At 41.3% G+C, this 26,213-nt stretch overlaps 2 protein-coding genes and 1 long non-coding RNA gene across 18 annotated transcripts in view; 2 read left to right on the forward strand and 1 right to left on the reverse strand.

The window, feature by feature from the left end:
• The window catches only part of SLC22A4 (solute carrier family 22 member 4), a 46,561-nt gene extending 41,731 nt beyond the window's left edge, over positions 1-4,830 (forward strand). For 2 of the 4 annotated variants that reach the window (XM_021077199.1, XM_005661640.3), the window contains one exon: positions 2,718-3,282. In XM_021077199.1, the coding sequence (XP_020932858.1) occupies positions 2,718-2,793 (76 nt within the window). In that variant the 3' untranslated portion in view covers positions 2,794-3,282. Of the gene's footprint in view, positions 1-2,717; positions 3,283-4,628 lie in introns of those variants that run through there. The other 2 variants (XR_001307198.2, NM_001145752.1) reach the window with 2 other exon arrangements.
• Positions 9-24,086, reverse strand: LOC102157444. The gene is made up of 4 exons (XR_001307200.2): positions 23,770-24,086; positions 21,348-21,465; positions 2,618-2,725; positions 9-1,949 (listed from the first exon to the last, which is right to left on the reverse strand). It is a non-coding gene; the product is annotated as an uncharacterized LOC102157444 (long non-coding RNA).
• SLC22A5 (solute carrier family 22 member 5) overlaps positions 24,168-26,213 on the forward strand; it is a 186,835-nt gene continuing 184,789 nt past the window's right edge. For 5 of the 13 annotated variants that reach the window (XM_021085427.1, XM_021085430.1, XM_021085429.1 and 2 more), the window contains exon 1: positions 24,224-24,776. In XM_021085427.1, the coding sequence (XP_020941086.1) occupies positions 24,384-24,776 (393 nt within the window). In that variant the 5' untranslated portion in view covers positions 24,224-24,383. Of the gene's footprint in view, positions 24,777-26,213 lie in introns of all 13 variants that reach the window. The other 8 variants (XM_021085428.1, XM_021085425.1, XM_021085426.1 and 5 more) reach the window with 4 other exon arrangements.

Consider the following 26,213-nt stretch of genomic DNA (forward strand, 5'->3'; position numbering starts at 1 on the left):
AAGTGGAACTTTAAAAAGTGATATCAAAATTCCTCAGAAGGAATAAACCTGCAAGAATAGACAGGAAGTTTCTGAAAAGGAAGAGTAATAAATGGAGAACAGCTCTATCAGATAATAAAGCACATTATTAAACAATGGTAATTAGAAATAGTGTGACAGCTGTATAGGAAAAGAAATCACTAGAATGGAATAGAGTTCAGAATTAAACTGAAAAAAATAGGAGAATTCAGTGTATGACAAAAAGTAGCTCAAAATCAGTGGGAAACAGATTATTCCATAAAAAGTGTTACAATATACAGCTAGCCATTTTGGCTAAATAAAAAAACTTGAATCCTACCTCAAAATACATCAAGATGAATGCCAGGAAGATTTAAAAACTGATACCTAAAAATAGAAAGTCATAAATATACTAGAAGAAAACATAAATATCTAAATAACCTTAGCGCATGGGTTTATAACCTTTCTAAGTATGATATGAAAAGCAAAGAGCCATAAAGGAAAAGATTTATATATCTGATTATGTAATTTTAGATATTGTTGGCACAGCAAAAATGAAACCATAAATTAGAATAAAGGTCGACAAACCAGGGGAAAAATATTTCCAGCACACGATATAGACACAGAGTTAATAAACTTAATATATAAGATGCTCTTAAATTGGTACAACATGATAAATCAGCTATACTTTAAAAAATAAAAAATAATTTTGAAAAATTCAGAAAAAAAAAAAAGCTTTTAGCCATCAGTGGGAAAAAGAGAAACAACTCAGAGGAAAACTGGCAATGGTCATGAAAAGGAAATTTTATTGGAAAATATACACATGAAAAAGAAATACTTGCCCAGAGTAATTAAAAAATTCAGTATCATTTTTTGGCCTATGAGATGGTGTGAGCATTTTCTTCTGAAATCAACCAATTCTGACACCTGTTCTATAATTTCATCTAATTAGGACAGTAATTACCCAGAGTTAGCATCAGACTCTGCGGATTAAAGGGTCACTCCCACAAGACTGCCCTCTCTTTAGATGTTAGTTGCAAGTAATGAGTCCCCAAGGTTACCCACACTTGTGGCTATTGGGGAAGGGGAAACTTACCCCTCTACCCCTTGTAATTCTTATGACTGAATAATAAAATTGACACAAGTCAAATTAACAGGCGAAAAATAAATTTTAATTCATGCACACAGAGATCTCTCAGAAATAGGACCCAAGAAATAGCCAAAGCAGGTGGTTTTTACACTTTTTAGACAAAGAAACAATAAATTTGAGAGGACTTGACAAACTTCAGTTTAGGTGCTTAATTAGTAAGGAATTTAAGCAAAGTCTGGGCTTGGGTAGTAAATTAGTAAAGTGGCAGCAAGGTTTGTTTATACAGATTTCTTGGTCCAGCCCTGAATTCCCTACCTCTAATACTAAGGGGGTCCTTCTACCTCCAGAGGCAGGGGTACACCTTTCACATGAAGGATTTAATTTCTGCTCTCATAAGGTCAGTTTCCTTTTGTATCAGCTGCTTCACAAGCAACTTCAATTCCAAATAATCAATATGCCATTGACGCATATTTTGGGGCAGCCTACCCTGAGCTCCAACGTGTCCAACTTGGCTACAAAGTATGGTGTTTCCACAACTTTCCTCCTCACCTTCAGGAACTAGAAAGACTCACAGAACTCAGGAAAACCTATTTACTTACTAGCATTGGTTTGTTATAAGCAATGTAAATGACACAGTGTGAAGTCCAGAAGGGTCCAGAGCACAGGAGCCTTTGTCCCTGTGGAGTTGAGGTATGTTACCCATCTTGGCACATCAATGAGTTTTCATTGCATGATCAATTATTGTTTAACCTCAGGCCCTCTCCCTTCCCTGGAGGTTGGAGGGTAGGCCAAAGATCCAGGCTTCTACTCAAGTCTTGGTCCTTCTGCCAATCAGTCTCCATCTTTGAGGCTATGGAGGGACCTGCCAAGAGTTGCCTCATTAAATAAGAAGTAAGACTCCTATTACCCTTGCCACTTAGAAAATTTCAAGGGATTTAGGAGCTTCATATCAGGAATCAGGACAAAAATCAAATATCTTTCTATGACATCACAGATTGGTGAACATTTCAAAAATGAGTGGTATGATAGGAAGAGTTTAAATTCTAGAGTGAGCGCCTAACCTCAAATCCCACATCTGCTGCATAAATTTGGGCAATTTTCTTACTTTTCACTAAACTTCAGTATTACCATCTTTTATATGGTAATAGTTCATATGGCTTTTGTGGGGGTTATATACTAGAAAGTGTTTTTTAGCGCCTGGCCGTGATAAAAATAAGTCTGTATATGAATGGATTCTGATCCCAGACTGAACATGCATAGTCAAAGGTACCCACTTTTTATGGTTGGTGAGCAGTTGGTTGTGATTTTGTTTTCGTGAGAGGAAGTGAGCTCAAGTCTTCCTGCTCTACCATCTTGTCCAAAGGTGCCCACTTTCAATGTTGTTTCTTCTAATGACATAAGCACTTCAGTATCAGCTTTAACTTGCCAGGAACTTCATGCTGACCACTCTGTGTTCTCCTCAGAAAAACTGTAAATCACAGACTACTGGTTCTAGACTAATGAGATTCTTATTAGACCTAAAATAATTACCTGTTCAAAGACTGGAGAAATGTTTTTCAGTGTCAGTTTGGCATTTTGAGGAGCGGAGCCTTGAATGTTTAATTTTCTTCAGCATTTATCTTGTTTTCAGGTTCAGATCTGGGAAAAGAACAAAAGATTCAATGGAAAAAGAAGAAAGTCCCAAAGTGCTAATAACTTCATTCTGATAAAATTTCCACCTTATCTGGTGAACTGAAAAACAGACCCATTAGACTACGAAGAAACTAAAGCCTTTCCCGCTGAAAGGGACTCACTGTAAGGATTAACGCTAAAATGGACCTTGCTATGAAGTGCTTATCATACAGCAAACTTGGGGTGACTCTTCCAGATAAGCTCCTTAGTTGACAAAACAAACCATTTATAGAGAGTCTTTCATATGAATTAATTTGTAAGAATTTTTGAAAATGTGTTGGTCAAGGATTGGTAAATCCATACAAAGATTAACACTCATCTCAAAATATAAATACTATCCACATTTTAAAAATATCATTGTATTAACACAACTATCAGGTGGCAACATGTGCCATATGTGTGTGTGTGTGTGTGTGTGTGTATAAGTGAACCAGCACATTCAAAATTTACAATAGTTTTTGTTTTTTTGTTTTTTGTTTTGTTTTTTATGTCTTTTCTATGGCCTCACCTGCAGCATATGGAGATTCCCAGGCTAGGGGTCTAATCCGAGCTGTAGCTGCTGGCCTACGCCACAGCCACAACAACGTGGGATCAAAGCTGCGTCTGCAACCTATACCACAGCTCACGACAATGCCGGATGCTTAACCCACTGAGCAAGACCAGGGATCAAACCCGCAGCCTCATGGTTCTTAACCATGGATTCGTTAACCACTGAGCCACGACAGGAACCCCTACAATAGATTTTGAAGTGAACTCATATTGCTATAACCAAACGATTATATGTAGTATTCCTATCCAGAAAATTTTATTCATTCCTTTGAGAGGAACTGATGCAGATATTAATAGCATTTTACAAGTGAAATACAGCAAGAGATCAAGTGGCCTAGTCCATATGGTCTCTTGGCCTTTGAAAAGGGCACTAAGGCAGTTCTTAGCTACAATTTCAGCAGCTTTGGCTCACAGCCTATTGAAGGGGCTACACTTGTTGTGCTCTTTGCTTAGACTGGCTTAAGAGAGATTTTACTGGTAAACAGAATCAGGAACCACAAGCCAGTAAGATTGGTAGAGGTGGTTTGTGTGCCTCACAGACAAGAGGGGTCAGCATTCAGGAAGAAGGTGTTTCAAGCCAACAATCTGGAGAGGCTTTTAAAATAGTTCTTCCTGGAGTTCCTGTCATGGCACAGAGGAAACGAATCCGACTAGGAACCATGAGGTTGCGGGTTCGATCCCTGTCCTTGCTCAGTGGGTTAAGGATCTGGTGTTGCCGTGAGCTGTGGTGTAGGCTGGCAGCTACAGCTCCCATAGACCCCTAGCTTGGGAACCTCCATATGCCACGGGTGCGGCCCTAAAAAGACAAAAGACAAAAGACAAAAAAAAAAAAAAAAAAAAAAAGGTTCTTCCCATTAATACATATCTTCCTAAACATGGTATGCAGTTCTGTCTTCTCTAACCAGGGGTACATCAGTCAGCAATAGCAGAATCTCAGCTCTATAAATGAGCATAAAAGGTAAATGCCAGGGAGTTCCCATCATGGCTCAGCGGAAATGAATCTGACTAGTATCCATGAGGTCACAGGTTTGATCCCTGGCCTCACTCAGTGGGTTAAGGATGTGGCATTGCCATGAGCTGTGGTGTAGGTTGAAGACTCAGCATGGATCTGGAGTTGCTGTGGCTGTGGTGTAGGCCAGCGGCTACAGTTCTGATTCAACCACTCGTCTGGGTACCTCCATGTGCCTAGGGTGCGGTCCTAAAAAGACAAAAAAATTTTTTAAATAAAATAGAATTTAAAAAGGTAAATGCCACTAATAGGATAATGTATTTGCATAAGATCAGAAGATAAGTGTCAGCTCTATGCCTCCTCATGTTTTAGGCACGCTGGGATGATGACATAGCAAGAAGTTCCTCCCAGAGACCTGAGCAGCATGCTTCCGCCAACAGCAGCTTCTGTGGGAGCAGCATGGTGACAAGCTACCGACCCTTTAACACATCCAGCATGACAGTGCATATGTAGAATAGGTAGCCATTGGGCTACTGGTTTTTATTTTTTTATTTATTATTATTTATTTTATTTTATTTTTATTTTTATTTATTTATTTTTTTTGTCTTTTTGCTATTTCTTGGGCCGCTCTCGTGGCATATGGAGGTTCCCAGGCTAGGGGTTGAATCGGAGCTGTAGCCACTGGCCTACGCCAGAGCCACAGCAACACGGGATCCGAGCCGCGTCTGCAACCTACACCACAGCTCACGGCAATGCCGGATCGTTAACCCACTGAGCAAGGGCAGGGACTGAACCCGCAACCTCATGGTTCCTAGTCGGATTCGTTAACCACTGCGCCACGACGGGAACTCCGGGCTACTGGTTTTTAATATGCTGCTTGGTGGCATCATCTAAAATTAATTATCCCCAAATGTAAATATTTACTATCTAAATGTTTTTCTTTCTTCCTTTTTTTTTTTTTTTTTGTCTTTTCTAGGGCCTCTTCCTGCGCACATGGAGATTCCCAGGCTAGGGGTCTAATCAGAGCTGTAGCCGCCAGCCTACACCACAGCCACAGCAACACGGGATCAAAGCCGCGTCTGCAAGGTACACCACAGCTCACGGCAACACCAGATCCTTAACCCACTGAACAAGCAAGGCCAGGGATTGAACCCGCAACCTCATGGTTCCTAGTCGGATTCATTAACCACTGCGCCACGAACTCCCTAAATGTTTTTAAAGGAAAATGTGGTGTGATATCTTGGTAAGCAATCTTCATTACTTCAAGATCGTTATCTTGAATTTTTCTGATTAACTCAGAATTTTTTTTATATTGCCATATTTCCTTCTAGCACACATTTTATATCGGACTGACACTGATCCCATTTTCGGTTACTTTAAAACCCCTAGACTATCTTAGAATAGTTGATGCTTTGTCATTAGAGACTCATGCACAGTTTTATCCACCCAGTGCTTTCATCTCCCCCACGGATGCAGCCTGTCTGGATGACCTTTCCACCTACCCTGCCAGACACTGGCTGCCTGTCCTGCACAAAGCAGGTCCGGCTGCCTCCCAAGAAGCATTCCTTGAACTTCCTTTGCAGCAGCAATGACAGTTCACTCCACTGTGCTCTTCTGGTATTTGTCATCTTCATTTAATCAGGCTCTTATCTGCTTGCCTCCCCACCCCACTACAAGTCCATAAACCTCTGGGAAGCCAGGGACTTCACCTTGCTTATCTTTTTATCCTTTGTGGTGCTGCTTAGCAGAAGTGCTTTCTTGCACATAACAGGCATTTTAGAGATATTCTTTTTTTTTCTCTCTCTCTCTTTTTACAGCTGTACCTGTTGCATGTGGAAGTTCCAGGGCTGGATCAAATCAGGGCTGCAGCTGAGGCCTATACCATAGCCACAGCAGCATGGAATCTAAAGTGCACCTGCGACCTGCACCTCGGCTTGTGGCAACACTGGATCCTTAACCCACTGAGCAAGGTCAGGGATACAACCCGCACCCTCAGGGAGAGCAGGTCCTTAACCCCTGAGCCACAACAGGAATTCCCAGATATTCATATTAATTAAAATACTTTGTAACTCTTTCTTGGTGAAAATGTTATGTTTGAAACATAGACATTTGAATTTTTAAACACCTAAGTATAAAAGGCCCTTAAAGTGATTTCTAAATATAAAAAGTAAGGATGTGATTATTGCCTTTTATTGCTGTTTGTATGAGTGCTTCATATTTTATAATAATAAGAGATGACTTTTTTTTAAAAAAAATCTCTTTATAACAAGGCAACAAGTACACAAATGATTATTTCCTTGGTAGTTCAAAGACTGAGTAGATCAATATATGCCAAAATAGTATTTGATTAAATTCAAGATATATTCCTGATTTTTAAAAACTACTTTTAAAATTAGGTCTATAAGGCAACTACCTGAACTTGCTTATGAGTATCATTCTCAGACTGACGGGCAATATTACGCCATATGTTTGAGTAAAACACTGGGGAGGCAACCCATTAATAGTAATTTTATGCATACATGTTTTAGCACCTTTTTGACATTTTTGGATAGGTTTTGGTAATTATAGTCATGGTATAAAATATAAGAAGTAAAACTATTAGAAAATAGACAAAATTATCAACATTTCAAGGAGCATATAATGATACCCCATTTTCAAAATCCAAGCAAATAAACCAAAAATTCTTATACTTAAAAATTTCAGTTTAAGTGGAGGCTTATATGTTTCTAAATCACCAACTTTTTATGTATTAGAAATAGTCAGCTAGAAAATACACAGGAAAAAAAAGCTCCATTCCTAATAGTCATAAGAACATAAAATACCTAGAAATAATATCTTTTAAAATGTATAAAACCTAAGTGAATAAGTTATTCTGTTTTACTAAGACTTGAATAGAGGTGTCATGCCCTTAAATGTGTAGAATGAATACTGTGAACCTGTGATTCTTACCAAATTAATTCATTATTTTAGTATTATTAAAATTAATATTTCAATGAGACATTTTAAGAAATTAAAAAATAATTCTAAAGAGCATATGAAAGAACAAATACACAAGACTAAGAAATTTTTGGAAAAGAAGAATGGTAAGATAAAATATTCCCTCACAGACTGAAAAAAAAAAAGAAAGATAAATAGGTAGTCCAGAAGTTTATAAAATTTGGCATATGATAAAAGTACATTAAAAATGATCAAAAAAAGGATAAACTACTCAAAACTAGTGCTGGGACAATTGACAAGCTAGGAAAAAAACAACATCTCACCATAAAACACACCAAATTAATTCTGAATGGATTAAAGATTCAAAAGTAATAAATAAATAAGCTTAGAGAAAATATAGGTGATTATTTAATCTCAGGATGGATAGGGAATTAAAGGTAAAATAAATAAGATTTTGCTAAATTTCTATACATCCAAAAATCTTAACACAACTTGGAAAAATAATAAAAATATATTGGACAAAGTTTCCTTTTATTTGTGCATCAATTTTAAAACACCAGCTAAGACTCTAGTTAAAGCAAATAGTAAGAAGGTTAAGTTCATCATTGGAGACCAGTGTTCCTGGGCCTAATACTGGGTCTGTCATTTATCAGCTGTATAGCCTTGAACAAGTTATACAGGCATACCTTGTTTTATTGTGCTTTGCTTGATTGTGCTTCACTGATAACGTGGTTTGTTTGGTTTTTTTTTTTTTTACAAATTAAAGGTTTATAGCAACCTCGCATTTTCAGAGGGTAGTTAGCCTTTTTTAGTAATAAAGCATTTTTAAATTAAGGTTTGTACATTGGTTTTCTGTTAAGATTCAATGCTATTGCACACTTAACAGACTGCAGTATAATGTAAACATAATTTTTATATGCACTAGGAAACAAAAAAAAATTCATGTGACTCACTTTATTGTGATATTCACTTTACTGCAATGGTCTAGAACTGGATCCATAATATCTCGGAGATATGCCTGATTTTTCCCAAATCTCAGCCTCTTCATCTGTAAAAGGAGGCTGAGCAGTTCTATGAGACGATTGTAGGGTGTACACATGATAAGGCATGTATTTAGCACCGTGCCTAGCAGACATAAATGTTTTCTTCTATCTCACATCTCACTGAACTCAACAGTTAATCATTATAATCAACTTCCTTGCCCCTTTCTTCATCCACCTTACTTTTTGGGCAAACTGGTTAAATCCACCAGCACTTGCAGAGCTAGACATAGCTAGAAAAAATATGCGAACATGCTGACTCGTTTCATTTAAAATTAATGAACAGTCACCAAGAGGAACGTTATTGCTGACTGACAGTCATGTTCCACTGCCCTGGTCTGTTCTCCATCCTCAGTGACCTTTCGCCTCAGCTCTCTAGTATCTCCTCCCCCACGCTCCCTCAGCTGTGCCTTTGTTTCCTATTTCATTTAGAAAATTGAAGAAATAGGAGAAACTTCCCCTCGCTCTCTTTCTCTCTCTGTATGTGTGTGTTCTTGCATCTCTGAACTTGGTGCTCCTGCCCCCTTACCTACTCAAGGACATTTCCAGCAATTAATTCCCCTGACCGTCTACCCCATGATCAGTCTTCTCTCTCTACTGGATCTTTCTCAGTGAGCGTGCAAACATGCTGTTATTTCCACAATGATGAAAAAGCTCTCCTTTGACCCCACTTCTGCCTTCAGCTACTGCCCTACCTCTCCTTATCCCTTCACAGCAAAATTCCCCTAATGATGACTCTATATTTGCTACTTCCAATTGTTTTTTCTTCTGCTTTTCTCTTGAGCCCACTATAGTTGAGTTTTAGCCTCCACCTCTTCACCAGAGCAGCTTTTATCAAGGTCCCCAGTGACCTGCATGTTTCTGAACTCAATGGTCAACTCATAGTCCTCATCTCACCTGCCCTCTTAAGGCACGAGACAAACTGATTTCTCTTTCCTTGAAATGCTTCCTGGGACACCACACTTGCTCGGTTTTCCTCTTACTTTGTTGACTGCTCCTTCATAATTTCCTTTGCTGGTCCTTTCTTATCTCCTCCAGAGCTAACCATGAGAGGGCTCAGAGCTGAGTCTTTGGTCCTCTTCCTTTTCTTTAAACCCAGTCTTATGATTTTACATGTTTTTTCTATATTAAAAACCACGAGATACAGAAAGAGCTTAAACCCAGGTGCACATACCAACTCAATACCCTCACTTAGCTAGCTACTGGGTATCTCAAACGTAACACATCCAAATTTAGTCTGTGCTCTTAGTTCCCCTTCCACCCGGCCCCAAGTCTGCTTTTTCTGAAGTCTTCCATATCTCAGTAAGAGGCAAATTCATTTTTCCAACTGCTCTTTTTCTGATACCCCATATCCAAACGGTCAATATCTTTGGTCATAATTTCAACATACCTAGGATCTAGAGTCTGTTAGCTTCCTAACCAGTCCCTCCTCCTTAATGCTGCTCCTTCCCTCCCTCGATCTATTCTCAGCCTGGCGGTATGAGTTACCTAAATGAGATCATTTCACTTTTCTGCTCTAAATATTTCGATAGATTCCCATCTCGGTCAGAGTTTTAAAAAGCCAAAGTATCGGAGTTCCCATTGTGGCTTAGCAGGTGAAGAACCCAACATGGTGTCTGTGAGGATGCGGGTTCCATCCCTGGCCTCGCTCAGTGGGTTAAGGATCTGGCATTGCTGCAAGCTGTAGTTTGGGTCACAGATGCTGCTGTGGCTGTGGTGTAGGCCAGCAGCTGCAGGTCTGATTTGACCTCTAGCCTGGGAACCTCCATATGCCTCAGGTGCAGCTGTAAAAAGAGAAAAAAGAAACCCCAAGTATTTACAATGGCCTCTAAGTAGAATGATCCCATATCTGAGTTTTACCAGGACAGTTGTAGCTTCTATCTACAGGCCTAGTGTAATTATCAGTAACACCCCCTTTCCACTCTAAAAATGCCCCAATTTGGATGGTAAATTGTACATGGTCCCCCAGGGCCCTACTCTTTGTGCCCCATCTTTTAGCTCTCTGACTTCATCTCCTATTACTCCCGCCATGATTGTCCTCATTCAGGCTACCAAGGCCTTGTTCTCCTTTGAACATGCTAGAGATGCTTCTGCATGTTCCCTCTTCCTGGGAGTGCTTTTCCCATTTATCTGCGTGGCTGGCTCCCTTACTTTTATGTCTTTGCTCAAACGGCAGCTGATTAGTAAATCCTTCCTTGAGGACCCTATTTAAAGTTGTATCCTGTTCTCTCTTTGCCTGCTTCACTTTTCTCCAGAGTTACTACTCTCTGACATCCTAACTAATTTACTTCTTCATTTTGTGTTCTTCTCTGTCCTCATGGGGCTTATATTCTATGAGGAGCACTTCTGTCTTCTCAGCACTTAAAACAGTGCTTGGCGAATAGCAGGCTCTCAATAAATATTCGTTGAAAACGTGAAGGAATTATTATCATTATTATGGTTAAATGGGCAAAAGAAATTGTTAGTTTTCAAATAAGAAGATATTGGTCAGCCAATAAACATACCAAAAAAAGTGTTCTTGCTTCACAAACAATTAAAAGAATACTAACTGTAGTGAGAATGTGATGTTATTTTCCATGTAACATATTAATAAAAACTACAAAATGACAGTATTCATTATCATGTATGACAAGGGAGGCTCTCATATTTTTCTGGTGGAAATGTAAACTGGTTTCTTTTTTCTTTTTCTTTCTTTTTTTTAGGGCCCCACCTATGGCATATGAAGTTCCCAGGCCACGGGTTGAACCAGAACTGCAGCAACTGGCCTACACCACAGCCACAGCAACGCAGGAACTGAGCTTCATCTGCAACCTACGCCAAAGCTGGCGACATGCCGGGTCCTTAACCCACTGAGCAAAGCAAAGGATGGAACCCGCATCCTCACACTATGCTAGGTTCTTAACCAACCCACTGAGCCACAATAGGAACTTCATATTTTTTTAGAAAAAAAAATGGCAAAGTGTTTCTAGGGCCTTAACATGATTGGATGTGTGTGTATGTGTGTCTTTTTAGGTTCACACCCTTGGCATATGGAAGTTCCCAGGCTAGGGGTCAAATCCGAGCTGCAGCTGCCAGCCTACGCCACAGCCCCAGCAACTCAGGGTCCGAGCCGTGTCTGCAACTTACATCACACCTCACAGCAATGCTGGATCCTTAACCCACTGAGCGAGGCCAGGGATCAAACCCATGTCCTCAAGGATAATAGTCGGGTTCATTATCGCTGAGCCATGACAGGAACTCCTTGGATTATTCTTTGATGTAATAACTCTACAACTAGGAAATAACCAGAGATATATGAAATATTTATGCATATAGATGTTTCTCACAATATTACCTGCAGTCTTAAAAATTATGTGTGGCCTAACAAAGGAGGTGAAAAACTTATGCACCGAAAATACTAAACATTGCTAAAAGAAATAAAAAATGATACAAATAAATGAAAAGACATCCCATGCTTACACATTTAATGCTATCAAATATCATTAAAATGTCCATACTAAAGCAAACTGATCTTCATATTCAATGCAATTTCTATCAAAATCCCAATGGCATTTTTGCAGAACTAGGAAAAACCAACCTAAAATTCAAATGGAATATCAAGGAACCCTGAGTAGCCAAAACAAACTTGAAAAAAAAGAACACAGTTGAAGGCCTCTCACTTCCTGGGTTCAAAATATACTATAAAGCAACAGTAATCAAGACAGTGTGGTACTGGTGGAAAGTAAGATATATGGACCAATGGAACGGAATAGAGAGCCCAGAAATAAACCCTTGCATATATGGCCAAATGATTTTTGACAAGCATGTCAAGACTACAAAATCAGGAAAAGACAATCTCTTCAACAAATGATTTTGTTAAAACTGGATATCAAACACATGCAAAAGAATGAAGTTGGACCCAAACCTTATACAATATACAAAAAAATATCTCAAACAGGTTAAAGACCTAAGTGTAAGACCTAAAACTATAAAATTTGTAGAAAAAAAAGCTTCAGGATGTTGAATTTGGGAATGGTTTCTTGACCATGACACCAAAATACTGACAACAAAAGGAAAAATTGACAAATGGGACTACATCAAACTAAAAAACCCATGAGTGTCAAAGGAAACACCCAAACAAAAAGGTAACCTATAGAATGAGAGAAAATATTTGTAAATTATATATCTGACAAAGGGTTAACATCTAGAATATAAAAAGAACTTCTACAACTCAGCAACAAAAAACAAATCCTGATTTTAAAAATGGGCAAAGGGTTTGAATAGGCAATTCTCCAAAGCAGATACACAAATTACCAGCAAACATAGGAAATGATGCTCAACATCACTAATCATTAAAAAAATGCAAATCAAAACCACAATGAGATGCCACCTCACACTCAATAGGATGGCTGCTATCAAAAGAACAAAAAAGTGTCGGCAAGGATGTGGAGAAATTGGAATCCTTGTGTACTATTTATTGATGAGAATATAAAATGGTGCAGCCAGTATGAAAAACAGAGGTTCCTTAAAAAATTTTAAAAAAATAGAATCACCATGTGATCTAGTGGTACCATATGATATCACATCAGAATATATATCCAAAATAGTTCAAAACAGGATCTCAAAGAGTTATTTGCACACTCATACTTGCACATTCAAGTTCATTTTTTGGTTTCTTTTCTGTATTTTTCCATGCTTTGTTTTGCAAATAACATATATTATTTTTATAATCATATAGAAGTTAACAGATTGCACTAACTTTTATTGGTACTCATTATTTAAAAATATGAGTTAAAAACGTTTTATTTTACTGAGTATCAACTCAACGCAAGTTTTTATTTGTTAACTTCCATATGATTATAAAGTGCAAGGTCTCAGGAAGTAAAGATGAACAAGAAGAATGTAAAATCCGAGCTCTCCATGGACTCAGTCTAGCCAGGTTATAAACTCCTATCTTTGTGGCCTCAGCAACCAGCCCAGTGCCCCGACTCGGCGCTAAGCTTTGGAGCTGGGACCCAGGTCAAAGTCATTTTTTCCCATCCAGACCTGAGTATCTGAATCTTTCCTCACTCTGTTTGAGCAGCAGTCACCTCTACCCTGATCTAGACCAAGTCAAACCTGCTCTGTTGAGGTGAATTACCTTAACCCAGAGGGTTCTATTTAACAGACGACTGAATGGGTTGTAAAAATTATGAGGATGTGAACTATCACCCAGTGCCTCTGCGTTGGCAGGGAAACATGTGAAGCCTGATTTTGAAAACCCTGAAACCATCTCTCTCCAACACTGCAAACTTAATCCTTCTTATCTAGTCCCTTCCTAGCCCCCCACTGTTTCCTTCCCTGCTACTCTCCTCCCTCAAGAATATCCCTGGTTGCTCACTCCAGGCCCCTGTCTAGACAGAGATCAGGCTCCCACTCCCCACCCTCTGAGAGCCCCACTTTCCCTGCGGTCCTGTCTCTCAAATGGAGGCTCTTCCTTTTCCACTTTCTATGAACTTCAGAGCCAGGTAAGGTCTCAGGGTTTTCCTCATTCCCCACCATAACTCCTTCACCTTCACTTATATAAAATGTCTCCTTCAAGCCTTGCACTGTGCCCTTCCTGTTTCTGTTACCAACAATCTGCCAGCTGCTTATCTACCTTCCATGAGCTCTCTAGAACCTGGCCTGAGGTATTGACTTCTGTGCTCAGAAAGATGAGTAATCCTACACTTCACCCTCATAGTATTTGACCTTTACCAGCACTTTAATCCCTCCCTGCCAAGGACACATCCTGGGCCCCAACATCAGTCACAACAACTCCACCTCATTCCAGGACCTTTTATTTTCCTCGCAACCTTTTTTTTTTTTTTCCAGTTTTGGTCACCCCGTGGCATAATGAAGTTCCCGGGCCAGGGATCAGATCCGAGCCACAGTTGTGACTTACCCTGCAGCTGTAGCAACGCCACTGTGCTAGGCCAGGGATTGAACCTGTGTCCTGGTGCTCCAGAGATGGGGCTGATCCCAGTACACCACAGCAGGAACTCCTAGTTTCCTCACACCCCTCTTATTTTAGTCTGACTTTATTTATGTATTTATTTGTCTTTTTAGGGCTGCATCTGTGGCACTTGGAAGTTCCCAGGTTAGGAGGCGAGTCGGAGCTGTAGCTGCCGGCCTACACCACAGCCATAGCAATGCAGGATCCAAGCTGTATCTGTGACCTACACCACAGCTCGAGGTGGCTCCTTAACCCACTGAGCAAGACCAGGGATCCAACCTGCATCCTCCTGGCTGCCAGTCAGATTCGTTTCTGCTGAGTCATGAAGGGAACTAACTCCTAGTTCTGACTTTAACACCATTTCCCATCCCTTCCAGGTTATACCTCATGATCCCCTCAATTCGCTCACACTACTTACTGCCTTGGTCCTTTTGTTTACTAATCTTGCAAAATCTAAATCCAAGATAAATCAAGCCATTTTACTCTTTGCTCTCAACCTGCTGCTGAACTGAGATACGGACAAGAAAGGGAATCACTGATGAGTTGAAAGAACATGCTGTTTCAGAGAGTGGCAAGTAGGGTGAAAGCCCAGCCACTATTGAAAAGGTAAGTCTGCAGAGATATCAACTCACATGGTTCTGCAATCTTCTCCAGTGTCCCAGAGTAGCAGTGAAATGCACAAATGGTTGGATCTGGGGCTTTGCAGTACAGGTGAGGAGAATGACAAGACAATGGAGGAACTGAGATTGAAGCAAAGGACTAAATATCAAGATGAAACAGAAGGGAGTTACTGTTGCAGCTCAGTGGGTTAAGAACCCGAAATAGTATCTCTGAGTATGTGGACATAGTGTCCCTGAGGATGTGGGTTCGGTCCCTGGCCTTGCTCAGTGGGTTAAGGATCCGGCATTGCTGCAAGCTGCAGCGTAAGTCACAGATGCAGCCCGAATCTGGCATTGCTGTGGCTGTGGTATAGGCTGGCAGCTGCAGCTTCAATTCAACCCTTAGCTTGGGAACTGCCATATACTGCAGGTGCAGCTGAAAAAAAAAGATGAAAGAGAATAAAAACATGACAATTCTGTTGATCCTTGTATGCTGTGTTCATCTACCTTTTTCCTCTTTATCTGGTGTATGAGAACCTGGCACAGTGTTAAGATCCAGAGCATTCAAAAGAACAAACTGCTGATCAGTTTAACTAAGGTGGCAGGATCAGCACCATCTTTCTTGGATTGTTCACCACCACAAACATTCGACTATGGTGATATGAAACCTATGGAGATAGAATGCAGTCAGTTGGTAAGGGCTGAGGGCTAGATTTCATTTTTCAGAATAATGAGATTAATAATTAATAGTGTAAGCTTGAGGCAGACAGCCAGAATTTTAATTTGGCCCTGTCACATACTAATTCAAGCAACAGGTTAGATGACTTAACTTCTTCTGTTTCTTTATCTGTAAAGTGAGGACAGTAAGAATATCTATCTCATAGAGCAGATTTGACGACTTAATGAGGCCTTGGGCTTTTTTTTTTAGCATTATTATTATTATAATACAATAGCAGAAAGGATTGACACTTTCCCAGGAATTTCTAATTTCCACCCTAACCTGGCATCTAGTTCAGAAGATTAAGATCTTCAGTAACTTACATTATCCTAATTTAACTCAGTCATAGCCTTCTGATCTTTCCCTATGGAATTTTACTCCAATATGACTGTATCCTGTAGAAGACCTATGTGTTCTTATGTATCTTCTCTCCTAGGTGATCTCATTCAGACCTGTGGCTATATTATCATCCATATGTGGGTAATATTCTACTTTATTTCTCATTCTGACCTCTCCTATCACCTACAGGCTCATATATCCAACCATCTCCAAATGTTTATTGAAATACAAGTTTTAAAAATTAATATATTTAAGTATCATTTTAGTTTTATATTTAAAACAAAACATTTTTGTTCAGAAAGCAAAAGAAAAAATTGATAAAAACTGAACTATACCAAAACTTAAAACTTCTGTGCCTGAAAGGATATGATCAAAAGAGTAAAAAGGCAACCCCTGGAATGGTAGAAGGTATTTGGAAACCAAATATCTGATAAGGGGTTAATATCCAGAACACAGAAACAATTCCTACAATTCAACAACAAAAATCCAAACAACCCAATTAAAATGAGCCACGGACTTGAATAAAATATTCAAAGAAATATATGAATGACCAATAAGCACATGAAATAACATTCAACCTCACTAATCATCAGGGAAATACGTACAAATCAAAACCACAATGAGGTACCACTTCACACCCATTACGGTGGCTGCTGTTAAAAAAAGAGAGGAGTTCCCGTTGTGGCACAGTGAAAACGAATTGGACTAGGAACCACGAGGTTGCGGGTTCGATCCCTGGCCTCGCTCAGTGGGTTAAGGATTCGGTGTTGCTGTGAGCTGTGGTATAGGTCATAGACACGGCTCAGATCTGGCGTTGCTGTGGCTGTGGTGTAGGCTGGCACCTATAGCTCCGATTGGACCCCTAGCCTGGGAACCTCCATATGGCCCTAAAAAAAAAAAAAAAAAAAAAAAAAGGCAAAAAAAAAAGAGAGAGAAAAAGTAACAAGTATTGGTGAGGATATGGAGAAAATTGGAAACTTTGTGTACTGTTGGTACACAAATGTAAAATGGTGCAGTACACAAAATTGGTACACAAATGTAAAATGGTGCAGTCCCTATGGAAAAGTATGGTGGTTCTTCGCAAAATTTCAAATGTGGAGTTCCCTGGTGGCCTGGTGGGTTAAGGATCCAGCACTGTCACTTCTATAGTTCAGGTCACTTCAGTGGCTCAGGTTCAATCCCTGGTCTTGAGAACTTTTGCATACCAAAGGCATGGCCAAAAAAAGAATTCAAAAATACAGTTACCATTTAATCCAGCAATTCCATTTCTAGGTATATACCCAAAAGAACTGAAAACGGGGACTTGAAGAGATATTTATACACTTATGTTCATATTATTCACAATAGCCAAAAGATGAAAGCAGCCCAAGTGACCACTGACAGATGAATGGAAAAAACAAATAGTGGAATATTATTTATACACGCAGTAGAGTATTATTCAGCCTTAAAAAGGAAGAAAGGAGTTCCCGTCGTGGCGCAATGGTTAACGAATCCCACTAGGAACCATGAGGTTGCACGTTCGGCCCCTGCCCTTGCTCAGTGGGTTAACGATCCGGCGTTGCCGTGAGCTGTGGTGTAGGTTGCAGACGCGGCTCGGATCCTGCGTTGCTGTGGCTCTGGCGTAGGCCAGTGGCTACAGCTCCGATTCAACCCCTACCCTGGAAACCTCCATATGCCACGGGAGCGGCCCAAGAAATAGCAACAACAACAAAAAAGACAAAAAAAAAAAAAAAAAAAAAGGAAGAAAATTCTGACACATGCTGCAGCACAGCTGAACCTTGAGGACATTACACTTACTGAAATAAGAAGCCACAAAAGGACAAATCCTGTATGATTCCATTTATATGAGGTATATATAACAGTCAAATTCAGAAAGACAGAAAGTAGAAGGGTGATTGCTAGGGGCTAGGAGAAGTGGGGAGTTAGTGTTTAAAAGACACAGTTTCAGGTTTGCAAGATGAAAAGAGCTCCAGAGATGGATGATGGTGATGGCTGTTTAACAACGGGATCTTACTTAATGGCACTGAACTATACTCTTAGAAATAGTTAACATGAGTTCCTATTGTGGCTCAGTGGTAATGAATATGACGAGTATCCATGAGGATGCGGGTTCAATCCCTGACCCCTGCTCAGTGGGTTAAGGATCCAGCATTGCCGTGAGCAGTGGTGTTGGCTAGTAGCTGCAGCTCTGATTCCACCCTTTCCCTGGGAACTTCCATATTCCATGAGTGTGGCTCTAAAAAAACAAACAAAAAATAGTTAAGATGAGGAAGATGATACACTTTATGTTACGTGTATTCTATCTACCACAATAAAAAAATCTATATTAAAATACAGTAAAACTCTTAATTTCCCAAACCCTCCACCCCACCCAATTTCCTCATTCCAAAAACTTGCACCATGTTGCTTAAGCCAAAAATCCAGGAGTCATTATTAATTTCTTCTCTCATGCCCATATCCAATACTAAGTCATGTTACCTTTTGCTTCCAAAATACATCCTGAATTCACCCATTTATGTCTTTCACAGACACCACTCTACTCCAGGCCCTCCTAGGCTCTTGTCCTCTACAGTCTATTCACCACCCGGCAGCCAGAGTAGTCTTTTTATGATAGAAATCACACCTTATCCTTCCTCTGCTTAAAAAGGCTGATGGTTTCTCAATGTACCGAGGATAAAATTCAAACTCCCTGTCACTGGCTACAAGGCACTAGGTGATCTGGTCTCCATTTAAAGTGGCTTCTTGCCAAGGTCTCTTACCTTATGTCTCACCACTATTCACTTTGACTACTATGTTCCAGGCATGCGGGTCTTCCTTCTGTTGCTCGAACACCCCGAGGGCACGTTCTCACCTCACAGCCTTTGCACTTGCTGCTCCTCTGCTTGGAACACTGTCTTCCCAGCTCCTCACAGGATAGGTTCTTTCTCACCTCCGTTTCAGCTCAGCTATCATCTTCTTAGAAAACTATTCATTCACCACTCAATCTAAAGTAGCCACCCACTGGCCGTCACTCTTGACACCACTATGCTCTTTTATCTCTACTTGGCACTTACCACTATTGGAAATCCATATTTATTTTCACAAGTTCATTGAAGCTCTACCATCCCCCAACTAAAATGTGAGCTCCCTGAGAACTGATACCTTGTTTCTTTCTCAATTCCCAGAACCCAGGATGGGGCTGGGCACATAACAACCTATTCAAATATTTGCTGAATGAACAAAGAAGCAAATAATATTAATGACCCAATTTTCCTTTTATATATACATAAAAGCCTTTGGGGAAAACTTGTATTTCTAACATTAGCTGTCACCAATGTCTTTTCCATCTATTCTAGAATGATCATCACATGCTCGTGTGATAACTAAATAACACTAACACACTCGTTTGTGGCTATGAGTAATTATTTATGTGGAATTTTAAAACTCGCATATGCCTCCTGAAGCCAAATTGTACATTTTCACATTGGAAATGACACACATTCAAAGGAAAAGTCTGAACAGCTATGTCTTTAAAAAAATTTTCAGGATTTCTCGTCGTGGCGCAGTGGTTAACGAATCCGACTAGGAACCATGAGGTTGCAGGTTCGGTCCCTGCCCTTGCTCAGTGGGTTAACGATCTGGTGTTGCCGTGAGCTGTGGTGTAGGTTGCAGGTGCGGCTTGGATCCCACGTTGCTGTGGCTCTGGCGTAGGCCGGCAGCTATAGCTCCAATTCGACCCCTAGCCTGGGAACCTCCATATGCCGCAGGAGCGGCCCAATAAATAGCAAAAAGACAAAAAAAAAAAAAAAAAAAGTTAAAAAAAATTGTTTTTTTCAAAATATTTGATTACTTAATTCTCTAGTCTGCAAAATGTTTCGAGGCCCATTGTCTTCAAGATTAGTTAACCTATCTGTCCAGGCCAAAATAGACTAGCATTAGAATGCAGGATTGGGAGTTTCCGTTGTGGTGCAATGGAAGCAAATACAACTAGGAACCATGAGGTTGCGGGTTCGATCCCTGGCCTTGCTCAGTGGGTTAAGGATCAGGTGTTGCTATGAGCTGTGGCATGGGTCGCAGATCCAGCTTGGATCTGGTGTTGCTGTGGCTGTGGTGTACGCCGGCAGCTACAGCTCCAATTAGATCCCTAGCCTGGGAACCTCCATATGCTGCGGGTGCGGCCCTTAAAAGACCAAAAAGAAAAAAAAAAAATCAGGATTGTATGACAGTACATGATTTCTCTGACCCTTCTATTTGTGCAATCCCAAACTCCTCCAAAGCCAAACCTCTGACCACAGTTGGGCTCATTAATAAGACTTTTATGTCTTTTTCTTTTCTTTTCTTTTTTTTTTTTTTTAGATGTATCTGCACTGGACACCTGGAAGACAGTACAGAAATGCTATAAATCAACTGACAAGTGAAGTCCTGCTATGCCAAGCTTAGCTGCAGCTGCTCTATACTGTGCCCCAAATGCTGATACACATGGATGGTGATGTACCACTTGTGACGCTATCTGATGAGGTGGCTGGACTCCTGTTTTTTCTTTTGGACTATACTCTGATGTTCTAAGGACAAGGCAAACAATGTCTCTTAAAGATCTTGGCAAAAAGAGCTATTTCAGATTTTACTCAAGATGCCCTTTCTATAAAATCTGTATACAATCTATGGGATCACCAGCAGAGGCTGGACCCACCCTCGGAATCATCCTCCATTCTGAATAGAAAGGTCTAATATTGGACAAAGCCTGGACACTCTATCTCTTCTTTCCTCCATTCTGAATAGAAAGGTCTAATATTGGACAAAGCCTGGACACTCTATCTCTTCTTTCCTCCATTCTGAATAGAAAGGTCTAATATTGGACAAAGCCTGGACACTCTATCTCTTCTTTCCTCAAAGTTCTTTCTTTGGAGGCTTCCTCCTCCTTTGGCAAGTAAGGGCTGACTGCTTCATTCCACAGAACCTACATCCATGTCCAAAGGTGCTTCTTTAGAGTCAGTAATCAAAATAAAACGGTTAATTATGGCTAATATTTATTTTGCATTTGATGTGTGCTAGGCACAGAGCTAAGCACCATCGTCCAGGATATAGAAGCTTGGAAAGCTTTAAAAAATTGCCAAGATAGAACTTGAAGGAGTCTGCAATTGATTACCAATCTTTATAAAGAAACAATGCTTTTAACCAATACCCTAAGCTGTGTCTTGACAAGGAAGTAATTATAAGGTTTACCTGTAAAATTTTATTCTGTTGAATAGCAGGTAAAACAAATCAAGGAGGCACAGACATTTATTCTCCTGTACCTCAATTCAACAAATTGTTTAATAATCTGTGAATTAGTTATACATTGCTGTATAACAAATCACTCCCAAATTAGCAGCTTATAAATGAACATTTATCTCTCACCACTGATGAGGGTTAGGAATCTGGGAGCCACTTAACTGGTGGTTTTGACTCAAAGTATCTCATGAGGTTGCACTCAAGCTAGGGCTACAGTCATCTCAAGACTCAACTGATGCTGAAGTTGCTACTTACAAGCTCACTCACATCATGGTCAGAATGCCTCAGTTGTTCATTGGCTACTGGCAGGAATCTTGCCATCACCTGGGACTCTCAAAGGGCTGGTTACAACATGGCAGGTGGCTTGCTTCTCCTATAGCAAGAGACGGAGAAAAAGGACATCCAAGTCCTTTAAAATCACGGAAGTGATGAAACATCACTTGTGCTATATGATGTTGGTCACATAAAACAATCCTGGTACAAAGTGGGAGGAGCCTTCACAAGGATATGAATACTGTCAACCAAAAAAAGGAAAAAGAAAAAAATCCAGGAGGATACAAGGTAGAAGAGCTTACCTGGAGTCTTAAGAAGTGCAATTTGGGAGACACAGACTTGTGTAACCCCAAAAAAGCATTCCATGGAAGAGAAAGAGTCAAGGGCTTATAAAGACAAAAGGCCATGGAGATTGTTAAAAGTTACCTGGCAAGAACTGTGATTGATTCTGATGCAAGTCAGAAAATAATTGCACTTAAGACATCATGAGTTGATTTAGGGTAGGAGTCTGACAAGTAGATAGACTATCACAAGTTAATTTAGGGCAAGGGTCCCAATAAGTAGCTTGCGTTTGTGGTAGGTGTTCTGGATGACTTCATCAGGTCAAAAGGTCAGATTCCATCAGACTGAGACTTCCATAAGTCATAGTTCTTTAATGGCCTCTGGCTCCATTTTATAAAGCTCTCTCAGCAATACCGATTCCATTTCCTTACACAGTACCAGAAGGCAGGGATCACTGGGTGTTATCTTGGAGACAAGCTACTACATGTTAATATTTTAATCCATTTGATCTATAGTTCTAACCTTGAATCTGCTATCTGCCATATAAATCAGTCTTATTTTCTCTTATTTATAAAATAGGAACATCCTAATTTGGAATCTCGAGGGTTTTAAAGGGCCTCATGTAACTGATTCTCTCAGATTCTGAGTTCAATCTCTCCTTTACAAGATGCAATTTAAATAATAACAACATTTAGATAGAAATATCTGCCCTGCCAAGAAGCAGAAGGCGAGGCCCTGGGTTGCTTTTGGCTTTGTGTGTGACGGCAAGTGGTTTGCTTTCAAGATCTGCAACTTCTTTGGTAGCCTACTGAATTGTTTCCAAGGAGTGTTTTTGGATGCCCAACTGGTATTTCTTAAAGTAAGACTTTTTCACCGTGTTTGGTCTGGACACAGGCCAGCATTCTTCTCAAAGTTTTCATTTATTTTGAAATATTAAAACAATTTTGAGAGTCGATACAAGAAAAATGTTTACTTTCAAGAAGCTTGGTTTTCCTTTCCAGTTAGTTCCAGTAAAGGACAATTACTTGAGATAAAATGTTAGAAAGGATTAAGTATATTACTGAAGGCCTAGCCAGGAATCTTCAGGAGGCAGGAATATTGGACAGTAAGTATAAATGAAAGGACTAAGACCTGTGTTAGGAATTTTAGCATAATTTTTTAAAAATCTATCATACTTTATGGAAATGTTTATATTTCCTTGTGTAAAACATGCTGGTAAGCTTAGCTTCCCATTCTCTATTTTCAAAGTGAAAATATTAGTTTACCTAACAGATTACACTTAAAAGTGTACATTTAGAAGACTATTATTATAAAAAGGAGCCACTCTTACTATAAAAAGGAAAATCCTTCAATGTTAAATTTAGCAACCCTAATTCTTAAAGGCCTTGGAACAGTGTTGTCCAATAAGAGAGCTCACAAGCTACATGTGGCCACTAAGCTCTTAAAGTATGGCTAATCTGAATTGAAATGTGCTATAAAATACACAGTGGATTCTTAAGATTTAGTATGAAAATTCTCTAAATATAAGATCGATGGTTTATTAACGTAAGAATATAAAACATTTCAGTAATTTCTAGATTACATGACGAAATAATAATGTTATGAACATATAAATTAACATATTAAAATTAATTTCATTCATTTCTTTTGACTTTATTATGTAGGGCTGCCCTACACAATACATTTGAACTTCGTATGTTCCCTGCATATATTTTATCACTATAAAATAATCCGTTGTTTATCAGAAATTCAAATTTTCACTAGTTGTCTTATACTTTGGTTTACTAAACGCGGCACCTTTACTAATATGACCACTAAAACACTTTATATTCTATGGGACAGTGAAGTTTGAGAATCACCTAGTTGCTTTTTTTCCCCCCATAACCCTTCAACTCTTAACTCTGTGCAGAAATAACTAATCTAAGGGAAACACTTAATCCTAGGCTGGGATCGTCAATAATCCTGAAGTTAAAATTTTACATTGGTTTGAACAGGTTAAAGGACAACAAAAGGGCTTGTTCGCGACCAAAATGGAAAGGGCATTTGGGTTAGTCATTGCTTCCAGTCTCTCCATGCGAGTAATTAACGGTTCCGGTTTCAACATAACCCTTCTCACTCTTACCAAGATGAGCGGTGTCAAAGGCAGTAAACTAGCAGTGCGACCGTGGGCTAGTCCCAGTCCGCCTTCAGACCTCCGTTAAGAGGGGTAGGGGGCGGGCGGAATTTGTACTACTCCAGCCTTCCGCCGCCTGGCCCACTCTGGCTCTTGCCCGGCTCCGGGCTGGGCCAACGAGCTGGGTCTCAGACGCCTCCCAGGCCCCAGGTCTTGCTGCCTCCCTCAGCGGAGCCAAAGCTCCTTCGGCTGTAACTCCGGGCCTACTAGGGTCTGCCCTGACCCGTCCACGCCGGGACCGCGGCTCGGCCCGAGACTGTGCGCGCGGCGGGCGGCCCGGGCCCGCCCACCGTCGTCACGTGTGGCCCCGCCCCGCCGTTGGGCTCGGCGGGATTGGCAGCTTAGGCCCAGAGCCCGCCCCAGCCTCGCTGTCTATGTAAGGCCGGTCTCTCCCGTGAGGCCGCGGTGGCGGCGGGAGCTCAAGAGCCTGCTCAGTCTGCGAGCGGTCCCTCAGGAAGGCTTCCCTGTGGGGACCCGACGCGCACGCGCACACCTAGCCCCGCCCCTGCGCGCCGCCGCGTCTTCTGACCCAGGGCCGCGCGCCACGGGCAGCGGAGGGCGGCATGCGGGACTACGACGAGATGACCGCCTTCCTGGGCGAGTGGGGGCCCTTCCAGCGCCTCATCTTCTTCTTGCTCAGCGCCAGCATCATCCCCAACGGCTTCAACGGCCTGTCTGCCGTTTTCCTCACTGCGACCCCGGAGCACCGCTGCCGAGTGCCAGACACCGCGAACCTGAGCAGCGCTTGGCGCAACCACAGTCTCCCGCTGCGGCTGCAGGACGGCCGCGAGGTGCCTCACAGCTGCCGTCGCTACCGGCTCGAGACGATTGTCAACTTCTCGGCTCTAGGGCTGGAGCCTGGGCGCGACGTGGACCTAGAGCAGGTGGAACAAGAGGGCTGCCTGAATGGGTGGGAGTTCAGCCAGGACATCTACTTGTCCACCATCGTGACTGAGGTGGGTACCAGCCCCGTGCGGGAGCCTGGGACCGGGGAGTAGAGAGGACCTTCGCAGTCTTTAAGGTCGCACACTCCACCCGCCAAGGTGTGCGCTGTCACTCCCTCTCCACAGACTTACTACACACTGGTGATGGGCATCCTCCAGCCAGGTGACTCGGGAGCACTTTGCACGGTCACTTCCAGCCAGATCTTGGCCGTCGCAGCACGGATGTCCGTGCTGGCCACCCATCGTGTTGGCTACCTTGACGAGGAAGCCAAGAAGGCCCTGGCGACTCCTGGTAGATACTCCAAGGTTTTAAGTAGTTAAAGACTTACTCTAGATGGGTGTGGGAATGCTGAAGACCAGAGCTAGAGCTTGGGCCAAGGAGCTGACACCGTTTTTTCCTCCAGCCTCTTAGCATCTGCTCAGAAAGAGAGGAAATACCCACCCCTTTACTTTCTTGAACTTGTAAAGTTAAAGGAAGCATGTCTATAAAACTGTCTCTTGCTCCTTTCTCCAGTTACTCCTTCCCCACCCACCTTCACCCCAAAATGACTGGTCCTTACCCAGGGAACTGTTTACCTTTTGTTCATAGTTAATCATTAGTTTTTTAGAATTCCTGCATCTAAAGATCCATTCAGGGGGACACCTTGACCTGGAATGTTTTGGATATTTTAAGGAAAAGTCATTGGGCTGATTAAGTTAAAGCATAACAACTTTAGTTCATAGAAGCAGAGGGAAAACCTTTCTCATTCCCCAGCTCCTTGGATTTTCCTTTTGGGTGACCTTGTTTATCCCCTGGTGACCTTGCAGTTATTAGAGCTGGATGTATGACCTGAGGTTTATGGATGCATGTAGATAAGCTTTGCATCTTACTCAGACACTGGCCCTCTAACTCCCTGCAGTTTCAGCAGAATTGAGCAAGCAGGTCACTGAAAAGGGTCCTCCTAGATAGGCTCTGGGGTGCCCAAGTTCACTGAGTGCCAGGATCAGGGAGTTGAGGCTTAGGGAAGGCTTCTTGGAGGAGGAGACGTCTCAGTGAGTCTTTGATGTTTAGCTCATCAGACGCAAAGTCTGGAACAGCAAGAAACAACCTGGCAGGAGGGCAGAGTTCACAGGGAGGGGGCTGAAGGGAAGGATGTACATGTCCCTGCTTGAGCCTCAGAGTGGCTTACATGAGTTATGGAAACCCTGTGTGTGTTGCTTCTGGGGGTTGTCACCCTTCAAAGGAGTCTGAGCACTGCCCCCAAGAGACACGCGCGCGCGCCTGTGGGGTGATTTTGTATATTTGACTTTTGCTGTCCCCAGCATCTGTGCCCCCTTACTCCACATATATGTAGTACGAGCATGACAGGAGCCTCACTGGGCTCTCTCAGCGAAGGACATCACTCAAGTGTCTTGAGGCATTGCTACTTGAGAAAAGAGGCACTCATTAGAGCTAGCTGACCATGATTT

The sequence above is a fragment of the Sus scrofa genome, chromosome 2 (genome assembly GCF_000003025.6).
Source record: "Sus scrofa isolate TJ Tabasco breed Duroc chromosome 2, Sscrofa11.1, whole genome shotgun sequence".
Taxonomy (NCBI): domain Eukaryota; kingdom Metazoa; phylum Chordata; class Mammalia; order Artiodactyla; family Suidae; genus Sus; species Sus scrofa.